Source organism: Pieris brassicae, chromosome 7 (genome assembly GCF_905147105.1).
Source record: "Pieris brassicae chromosome 7, ilPieBrab1.1, whole genome shotgun sequence".
NCBI lineage: Eukaryota > Metazoa > Arthropoda > Insecta > Lepidoptera > Pieridae > Pieris > Pieris brassicae.
The window spans coordinates 19,644,612-19,655,869 of NC_059671.1; the positions used below are offsets into that span (position 1 = coordinate 19,644,612).

At 32.5% G+C, this 11,258-nt stretch overlaps 1 protein-coding gene across 1 annotated transcript; it reads right to left on the reverse strand.

Annotated features, from left to right (window-relative positions):
- Positions 1–118: 118 nt before the first annotated feature.
- LOC123712014 (cuticle protein 19.8) lies at positions 119–7,868 on the reverse strand. Its single transcript, XM_045664921.1, has 5 exons — positions 7,768–7,868; positions 4,811–4,906; positions 4,374–4,499; positions 1,833–2,012; positions 119–1,329 (listed from the first exon to the last, which is right to left on the reverse strand). Exons 1-5 carry the CDS (start codon positions 7,840–7,842, stop codon positions 1,114–1,116), a joined length of 693 nt encoding a protein of 230 aa, XP_045520877.1. The 5' UTR covers positions 7,843–7,868; the 3' UTR covers positions 119–1,113.
- Positions 7,869–11,258: the final 3,390 nt, after the last annotated feature.

The following is an 11,258-nucleotide window of genomic DNA, read 5'->3' on the forward strand; positions in this document are numbered from 1 at the left end:
TAATGTTTAAGGGTCAACGAATTTCTGTAAAATAAATGAATTTATGAAAAAGGCTTTTCTTTTGTTGTAAATTAGGTATAATGAAAAACTGTATTCATGCAATAATAAGAAAACAATACTCATAAAACATTTTATTAACAAGATTTCATATCACATACCGAAAACATAAATCAACTCTAAATTGCGGTATAAAAGCATTAAAATATTTTAAATAAACTCATTTATTACTTTAACATTTTGGACTATTCTTAATCTAATAGTTGGCAGACTAAAAGCTAAAATCTAAGAATATATGACGGTACTACTTAACATAGCTTGTGTTAAAGAGCTTTTATAATATCTGCAAAGCTCGGCCCTTATACAAATCTTCATTACTAATTCAAATAACTTTTGTATGGAAATCTGAGAATGTGACATAAACTGTAGTCAAACATGCACATAGTATGAAAAAAATTAAAAATAATAGAGAGTTGTAAAATTCATCTACAAATTTGATTGAAAAAGTTATACGCGTGCTTAGTGATAACGGATATGATGTCGAAACACATGGGTTGACTTTTTATTCATATTGATTACGGCATTAAGACACAAAAAATAAAATATCGCCGAACTAAATTGGAAGGAAAGTATACAATTAGAACGGTAACATGATGAACTATATATGCATTAGTTTGGCACTTAGCGAATGAATCCCTAAACGAAATAATGATTAATATGACAGAATGAAAATGTATATGACTTAAGAGTTAAGATGGCATTGAATAGAAACCACTCACTGTAAAATATTGCTTAGAATTGAGTAGAGAGAAAGTAATTTTCCAGCTGATAACAGTAATTTTGATGTACACTTTGTCGATAAGAAGATTTTTGTAAACATTTTAATAATAAATAGTATATAGATTCTTTAAAATTGAGTATTGAAATTGTTTGTTTTACTGAATAACACGAGAAGCTTTACGGTCAATCTCAATAACATATAAACATTATGAGATGAAACGGAAACTTTATTTGATAAGTTTTTATGATTAATGCTAACTTATTTACATTAACCGTAAAGCTATACTTATGATACTTTTGAGAATATATTTAGTAGTGTACACCGAAATTGCTTAATTATTCATAACGGTAATACTGTTGCTGTTGAGGCTGTGGTCGTTGCTGGTGAGCCTGTTGTTGCTGTTGTGGCACGTATTGCTGTTGCTGTTGAGGCACATATTGCTGTTGCTGTTGTGGTACATATTGCTGTTGCTTTTGGGGCTGTTGAGCTTCTTGCGTCTGAGGTTTGGGTGTGGGGAACTTGATTACGATGTCGGTGGGTTTGCGAGAGACCTGGTAGGGAAAAATTTAATTGTGACTACAATATAGTACAAAGTGAAGATTGGAAGAATTTTTGTGTTTATTTATTTCTTAAAGTTTACCACATCATACATAGTTCTAAACGGCATATGTTACAAACTCTTTTATCTAAAATGTATGAAAATTTAGGTAAATTTATGTTTACAAAAAAAAAATATTGAAAATACGAGATAAAAAAAGATTTAGTTAAAAATACCAGGAATTTTTGTTAAGCAGAAAAAAACGTACCAGCAAAACAGCGGATTATGTTCGAGATAGGCACCTAACTATGCTCTCTCTAAACCCGATTAGCCCATTAACGAATACATCCAGCTCCGGATAAGTTCTGTTTAATCCGTGTTATAAAATATTATATTATATTGTGAAGCCAAACGCTTCACAAAATTCATTATTACCTATTTAAAAAGTAGTAGAAAATATCTGCATCCCTAAAAATTATAGAATTTTAAATGTTTATGGAAAATAAAAATTGTTACCTCGGCTTTGAAGCCCTCTTTCGGGTCAGCGGTGTAAGTGACAGTTCTGATAAAGCCATCACTGTCTACCACAGAGTAGGATCCCTTGATGACATCACCGTCCCTCTGTTCTTTTCTGTTCTGGTAGTTTGTGTATTGGTCGTCATTCACGTCGAAACCGAATTGGTAGGAGGGGCTTGGCTGTTAAAAGAAAAAGCATTTCCATAATGAGTCATTATCGTACTTTTATTAACAAATAAGCTAATTATCGTCGAAATTAAAAAAAAACATATGGTTACAATAATTGTATTGTTCACGTATTGTTGTATTTTAACGAAAAGAATTACTTCTTTAGATTTCATATTCATTTGTATTGAAGAATGAATTTTGAATTTACCGTTTTGCCAATAACCGGCGATTGTTTAAATGTGCGAAATTATCGTTCGAGTGCGAATTAACTTACGGTAAAAAGGTCAATGAACTTTCATATGCATTAAACATCAACTTTATTCTACAATGAGTATGGGCTTATTATATAGTGTTTATAGGTATAGGTTCAAACCTCGCATGTGCAATGGATTTTTCTGTGCATGTGCGGATAAAACACTCGCTCGTTCCGTGAAGAAAACATCGTGAGAAAACCGGCATGCTTTCTCAAAAAGTCAACGCTATGTCTGGTACAGAAAGCTGTTTATCAAGTTGCCTATTAGAAGAATTATCACGAAACACATACAGCAATCTGAGGCTAAGACTAAGGATAGTGGTTTTTTTTTATTATAAAAGTAGTATTATCAGTCTGTATATACTTGCAATGTATGTACAGTAGAATCTCAATAATTCGAAAGTCTCCAACACGAGAAAAACATTTTTTGGTCCCTTCCCTCCATGACCTCCATAAACATTGAAACCTCAAGGAGCAAGCCGTTTTGGTACATATTTCGCTCTATGAATCGAAAACGTTAATTGGACATTTGTATCTCGATAATAAACTCGATAATTAGACGCAATAACTCGATTTTATGTCCCACAATGTATACCCCCCACCACCGTAATCAAGTTAAGTAAGTTTTCTAAGCATTTAGGAGTTGTTGTTACATCTGTAACTAAACGAAAACCCGTACAAATCGAATCAAAACCCACCTAAGCCGAAATCCTCTATATATCCAATATTTTGATGTCTCCCTTGATATTCGAGTTACAGAAGTTCTAGTGTAGGTACTAGGTTTTGCGACTGATCTAAAATCTAATTCTTACCCAATTATTAAACAATATTTAACCGTTTACAGAAACTGGTACACTTTACGTACATGTACGGGACGAATGAACTACTTTCACTTCAAACTTGCCACAAACTCGTTATAATAAATTACTGAGAGTGGAAAACTTTTTATTCGCGTGATTTGAAAGATTTTCCATATTACAAAAATATCCCAATCGCAATCCAGCATAAATTATGCAATCTAATTGTTTATCATTAATTATTACAAATTTGAATAAGTGTATAATTAAAAATATGCGTAGAATAAATTGCCTACATTTAATAAATAAAAAATCTGGATTTGTTTTAGGACCTTGTTCTGTGCTTGACATCTGTCATTAATTTTTGACATGTCATGTCGTCATATAAAGAAACTGCGATTCGAACGCACGACCTGTCTTAATAGCAATACACTGACACTGCTCTGATTTTGTAGCAATAAACATAATTATTCTTTATGTAACCGCGTCGAAGTAATTTGTTACAGTCAGGCAAGTATGTGGACACGAGGTATTGCCTCATGGCCATTTTTAAAGTAGCACATTAGTTTGATCTTGGTATTTGTCATTTGTATACAGACATTTTAGGACCGAACTATGATGATACAGGCAGCCTTATGTCAAATTATATAAATCTACTAATTAGATTATACGATAAAATGGCAAGGCATGATTAAGGCATTCTGGAAATGAATTCATTTCCAGAATAATCATGCTCATTTAAGTTTAGTAAACCAAGTCAGGTACGTAACGATTATCGTTTTTACAAATTTATTTCATTAAATCCCGGTAACCGTAGACCGTAGGTAAACCTAGAAAACCAATAAATACCAATATTTTTATGTATTTTTGTATAAATGCTTTGTGTTAACAAATAATAACAGTTAATTTCTTGCATGTCGAAGAAAACGTAAGTAAAAATATCGCGAATTATGAAAAATATTTTAATTTTATTGTTAAATAATATTTAAAAACCAGAGGCGACACAACCTTTTTTAGGTCTGGGCCTCAGATTCATAATCTGTATCTGTATTCTGTATCTGTTTCATAATCATTTGCCAATCTTATATTCATTATCCTCCTGTGCCAAGCCGTCGACTTGATCGGTCTCTGGCAAGCCGGTTTCCTTCCGTTCCGTCCTTTTCCGTTCGAGGAAATGTTAAATCAACACATAGAAAGTTAATCCATTGGTAGGGGATCGAACCTACGACCAGGGATGAGAGTCGCGCACTTAAGCCACTAGTTAACACTGCAATCGTTAAATTTAAATAAATGATATTATTATTAAATGATCTGAAATCTTACGTCATAGTCTTCTGGGGCTTTCTGCTGCTGGGGTTGGGGTCTGTATTGAGGCTGTGGTTGGGCTTGGGGCTGAGGCTGGTACTGAGGACGCGCCTCGTACTGATCTTCACTTTGCGCGTTGTAGGGCTGTAATAAAGCTTCATTAATACATAAATGTACATAGGCGATTGATGAAATATGTAATCAATTACTTCATCGATAAGTCCATTAAATTAGTTTATACATTTTGTAAATCGTACGTCTGAAAAAAATATTTGTAAAATGTTAAACGGTATCTAAAATCTAGACTAGAATGACGGGAAATGTCTAATCCTGAACGCGCTATCAGTCTCCGAGCGCGGACTACAACATCTCTTGTCTCTCTCATCTCTCATCTCAACAACTTTAGGGCCAGTAGTTGGAAACAATTTTTGTAATATTGTATAAAAGTAACTCACTAATCTAGCTGGTGCAGCCTGTTGCGGTCGTGGAGCATGTTGCTGCTGGCCCTGGCCAATGTACTGTCTCAGCAGGTGTGGTGGTATACCTTCTTCCTGCTGACAAACAATTGGTTAGTTGGGTATAATAAAACTTTTTAGTTCTAGAGGTCGTACGTTTGTAAAGAACAGTAAAGAAAATACATATTTTACTAAAACGACTTTATTTATAAAATTAAAAAGTTGACCGAAATTGAGAAAAATAAATCTAAGATCTAAAAATAGAGCTCTAACCATTCTCCGGCCATTACTATTAAGTCTTGTAACGCATTTAATCTGTGTAATTGTGTAATTACAATATTCATTATCCAAAGACATTTTTAGCGTTATTAAAGTAAAAGGCAAAATAAGAATAAAAAGCGTGGCCTAATAAGCAACTTTTATAAGAAAATAATATCAGGCGCAAAAAATTGTAAAACATGTCATTTTCTTCGTGATTTTTTTTTACTAAGAAAGTCCCTAATAATATTGTAAACATGTAATATCGAACAATATTTTTTAAATGTTTGTCTAAATAAATTGTCCTACATAAAAGAGTGATATAATGTATAATTGCCCAAATGTAAGCATTCATGAATATTTACTAAAATATGGTAATATAAATTAGACAAAAGAACGCGAAATAATATGATATAATAATTACGACACTGTTGCTTTTGTAATGGTCGAGATTTCATAATGACTTCTTTAAAAATTAACTTTGAATAAGCTGTCAAACATGTCAGTTGTCAAAATTAAATACTAATGCCACTAGAAGGGTCATTCCTGCTGATTATTATTATTAATTACTTAAGATGACATGTAGAACATGGTGTTATGCTTGCAGCTCCTTACAAACGTTGTGTAAAACAAGAAACTTGTCGATTAAAAAGAGTGGCGGAGAGTTTATTGCCAGTTCTTCTCTTCCATTCTTCACCCTTGATTTGAAAACTGGCAGTAAATGTAAATTTAGAAGCATTTCATATCTTTTTCGACTTTCATAAGTGTATATTGTGTTACCTATATGAATAAATGATATTGAATTGAATTTTTACAATAAAAGTTTGGATATATTTCACTGCTTAGATAATGCAACTGATTATAGATAAAGCTGATTTTACTGCACTCAATTATTGATAACATAATAAACCTATTAAAATTAAGACCATGCTAATTAACCTTAAAATCATGACAGTTATGCATAATCAAAGTCAACGTGTTTCTTTACATAACAGTAAACGCTCTAGTTAAAATATTGCACACAATTAAGAAATGATTGATGTGTTACAATCTATTAATGAATTCTACGCCTACACCTATAATCATGTTACGACATATTCTAAACGAATTAATTAAAAATGTGCTGCTATACGCTAAAAAGTCGTGTGTAAAATACTGTCTCTTAATAAAACTTTTTATACTCGATACCTACAGAAAGAATTAATATATAATATTTATAACAAGATTTTCTGTTTACTTTTGTACGCACCTAAACTGTGCAGCCGTTTGGTATTGGAGTCTATTGAAGTACCCATAAATCCTTTCCTTCTTGAGAAAACTAAACTTGTATGATCACAGACAATTTACTATTACTATCCTTGATATGTGAAATGTTCCGTAGAGTCAGGCATGAGACCTTTTCCTTGATATTATCTATTTTTTATTTGATCTAAATATTACGTATAGTAAAATATGTTCTTAATAATAACTTCAAGATGTACATTTTTTTAACGCAATGTAAAAGAATTACTCAAAATAAAGAATCGTAAAGGAGCAGTATAATTTAAACGCATCGATAATCAGTCGATTCAATTATTATGCAAATTGTTATGCCTTAATATAATACAATTTTTAATAAAATTACAGTTCCACATCTCGGACATTTTAATTATATATTCTGCATAATGATCGGTGCATTAAGTGACTTTTAAATATACTGTATTTCTGTTGTAAATAATACATTCAAAGCACGGTCTTATTATTTGTCTCCGAACGAAAATTAAATGCAAGTATTCACGACGGAGCTATCGTAAATTCACTTTCACTACACTTCTCAACTGCACTTCTCCCTAAGTGTAGCTGTTGTTTCGAAACAATGTAAGACACATTATATACTCGTACAATAATTCAGTGCGACATGCATTTATATTCACCTATCTTCCTTAACATTAATCAGCCAACTATGAAATTTGTAATATACATGAAGCAATGTTTTGGACTAAAATAAATTTTATAAAATCGGTTGAATTTTTTTAAAAACTCACTTTAAATTTTTGTTACCACCTGGCTGTCAAATATTGTAACTTTATCAAAATTTATTTTTTTATCAAAAAGAGGAAAGAACGATCTGTACGAATTTCAAAGCGAAAAACAATCCTTTTGAAACTACTCGATAAATAGGAATTTCAATTCGCATTATTTTTCGCTGTCTGTTTCACGTGAAATATGCCATATTATATAATGCATATTGTAATGTGTTTTAACATAAAAATGTTTTATTAAAATATATTGTTATATCCAGAACTTAGACTATTGAAATTTGATAATCGCGTAAGTCGAGGATAATCACATCAAGGAGGAGACAATTACATTATTCATCATAACAGAGTTAAAGATTTTTTTAATAGTATATAAATGTAAATTGTTTAATTGATAATACTTAAATTACGTAATACATATGTTATAATTTCAAAAAATGTTAGTCATTTGATAAAAATATTAAATTCATTTATAATTTTTATTAATGATTTAATACAATTCTTTGTAGTTTAAACCCTTACGTCATCTATGATGTTCTTATAACGGAACAAGTTGAATAAAAACTGTACTAAAAATTTTGATTGATTAGAAGAAAAAAATTAGTAGTACATTGGTTATATTCCGATACACGAGGACAGAAGAAGCCACTAAGCCACGATCTGGATAAAAATGCAACAAACCTGTACTTGGTACTGAGCGACAGGGGTTCCTAGCACACAGCCGACCACCGCAAATACAACACAATAACGCAACATTGCACACACGAGCCTTCGAAATAAAAATAAAGTCCACTCCACACACGGGTCCCACAACGTTTGTAGGCCTGCGCGTGCGCTGATACTTTATATACTGACACCCCTTCTATTAGCATTGGGGGATTGACAATTCAGTAAGCCTTTACAAGCCGTTAAAAATATGTAACTTATAACGGACACATACTCGCACTTATTCAGTCCTTCAAGGGTCTTAGATTAAAATTTCCCCAACTTTTTCGTTAATCATGTTTATAGGCAAGTAGCCGATCGTCTATTGCTGTTATAGTGTCATCACTGTTAGAGTCTTTTTAACATACGGAAGTCTTACTTAGGGCTAAGTCTCTATTCTAAATATTACAGCACGAGAAAGCTTTTATTGTACATATACACTGAAGGTCCGAAAACCCTTAACCATTAGACTAATCCGTTTAATGAGAGTAATGAAATGAGATAACTTTAATTGAAATAATAAGATTTCCCACCATTATAATAATAATAATAAAGTAAAAAAACAAAATTAAAAAGTTTGGTGGCGCTCTATATCCGTATTCGTTGAGCGAGGAAAGCTCTAGCTAGCCACTAGCTTGGCTGTGCAACTTTAAACCCACGGTCCAAGAGTGTCTACCCTAAACGGAAGAAAATAAAAGTTGGAAGAAGATTACCTTAATTGATGAAAACATTAAATATTGGGACCCATTAATGATTGTATTTTAATAAATATTTTATTAAAATACAATTATATAACTTTAAAATATGTTTCTGCCTAATAATTTGAATAATTAAATTTTTATTAGTCATACAATGCAAACACTGTTTCATAATGTCTGATGTATATCTTAGAATGTTAGTTAAAAAGCTAGCAAAAGCTATTCAATTAACTAGCTTTTTAACTGACGTTGATCTCAAGTGCAGATCTGTGAGGCTTGTCTTTTTATCATTAAAATAATATTTTATTATACATAATTTTGTTTCTTTCAAATTATTTGTACGTTGAACAACGTAATATCTTGTCTTGTCGACGTAAGTTTCACGTTATAAAATTATTCATATTTTTATCAATAATAAAATTGCATAGACACAAAATTACAGACACAGTGTGTGGCTGCACTCGACTTAAAGTCCTATAACCAGGCAGAGAGCGTCCAGAGATAACCTCTTTCGGTCTTAATCTTCGCTTTTCATCTCACTCTTTCTCTTTGCCACATCTGCAAATGTCTATTAAAATCATTGTTCTGTCGAACTTCCTCCAAAGTTAACATTTTGACATTTAAAAAATCATAACTGTGCTAAAAGTAGATATCTATAATATTATTCTGCCTTACTTTCGCATCAATCTTAAGTCTTCTATATCTTTGTCCTTCAACATTTTCTTAGAACTGATGCTTCAGCTACCTTGCTCAAGACTTATGCAACTTATGCGACTTATTGTCTTAATGTAACACCTAGATGGGGCAGATAGCGTCCATAATGAGTCTCCATCGCGTTCGGTCTTGATCCCCGTACTTCACCTCGCTCCAAGTCTTTTCGACACTCTTCGCCTCATCTGCAACTGTACGAGAGCAGTTTGCTTAGGACGGCCACGCTTACGCTTCCCACTTGCTTACTTACTACCTCAAAATTTAATTGAAATTGAAATCTCGCATAGACAAAATGAGATTTTATCTTTTTAAATAAGCACCATTACAGCTTATACGTGAAGTTATACACACATGTTCTTTGTGAACATTCACCACGCCTTGCATTTTAAGGTCACACCAAATGTATTGAGAAAACTATTTCAAAGGACCTTCGGCAACAATATGCTTTATCTAGCAATATCTAGACCATACGAATGTACAAAGTATTTTAAACGGAGACTAGATATTCTCAATATCTAGTCTATAATATATATAATAATGGATATTAAGAATATCTAGTCTCCATTTAATTTTACTGTTACTGGGATATATTTCATTTTTGTTGATGTTCGTGTCTACTAAAATTAGTCATTAAGGTATACTAGTGAATAAAATGGATGTGTACTATCTAATTGGAATAAATTGTTATTATTATTAACCCTATTTTAAGGACATACACAAGCTTCCTAACACACTAAGGTAGATCTGCGATCCAAAAAGTGTCCTCTGTAATCAGAATCTCCCAGCACATGAAAGCTTGTATTTAAAATCTTAAAAAATCGTGTTTTAAATTTAATTACGTATAAAGGTGAAAGCCACGTCAAAGCCTTGATCAAACCCAATTCATTGACCTGATAACGGAAGTGCAATTTAAAAGATATAAATTTAATTATTCATTGATAAAGTCTATTATTATGTCATTATAAAGCTTGATACTCACGAACGACGGTCTAATAGTCGCTATGGCATGCGTTAGAAACGAATGTTAAGTAGAATTTTAAATATTCTAGACACACTGGGGATCATCTAAAATGTTCATGTATAAAAACACTGTTAGAAAAGTTTTCCGAAAGCTCCGAAATTGACGTGTACGAAATTAAAGCACTTTACTGAAGATCTTTGTCCAAAAATGGATCCCGTTTCTAACATATCTTTAGATCTATCTAAGTATAGATAGTATAGCAGATGTCGGATCTATTAACTAAGATTAAAATAGTCTAATAACGTAATTTTATGTCGTTTTAGCCTAAATCGCTTACAGGCTACACAAGTGGCAACATAATGTTGTAATAATTTAAGTGAACGGATTTGGGTATTCGTGTGTGTCGGCCGCAGACGGCGCAGGCGCATGGTAATTCGATACAGTTATACAATACTTTATAAGGATCTAGAGTAGCCTAAAGGCTGTTGTTCTTTACCAATCGTAGGCACAATACGTTTACTACCCACTCCTCTATTTAAATAATTAAATTTAGTATCAAATAAACCATTTTGAACCCATTATTTCAATATATTGTTTCCAAACATGGTGGAAAACTGAGATACATAAATCCAGGTTCAACTCAGGTCTGTTCACTTTGCATTTTTTTAATGTAATAGGCAAACGGGCAGGAGGCTCACCTGATGGTGATACCGCCGCCCATAACCACTCAAATTGCCAGAGGGCTCTCAGTGCGTTGTGAATTGTTACATTGTCCACATAGTGGTGGTGCGTGCCAAAAACTGCCTTTAAAAACGCTTAGTAGTGGAACGCGGATGTCGAAGCTATACGAATGGAATTTTGTATTCCGCTTCGAGGTCTGATGATGAAACTCAGCATGTATCAATCCGAACAACACCTCTGAACGATCTCCGTGGTAAATGCAGTAGAACTCAATATGTATATATTTTTTGTGACGTTCAAAAGCGATAAGTATATGATTCATATACGAACATGTATTTTTCGAATGGCCAATAAGACGCTGTAAAAATTCACGCGACTGAAACACTGTAGGTTTAGAAAACAGTTTTTATGGGTTC

Coding starts and splice junctions, on each gene's coding strand:
- LOC123712014 (XM_045664921.1), bottom strand. CDS start 7,842: ATGTTGCGTTATTGTGTTGTATTTGCGGTGGTCGGCTGTGTGCTAGGA. Junction 4,907..7,767: donor TCGCTCAGTACCAAGTACAG/GTTTGTTGCATT, acceptor GTTTGTCAGCAG/GAAGAAGGTATACCACCACA. Junction 4,500..4,810: donor AGGCTGCACCAGCTAGATTA/GTGAGTTACTTT, acceptor GCTTTATTACAG/CCCTACAACGCGCAAAGTGA.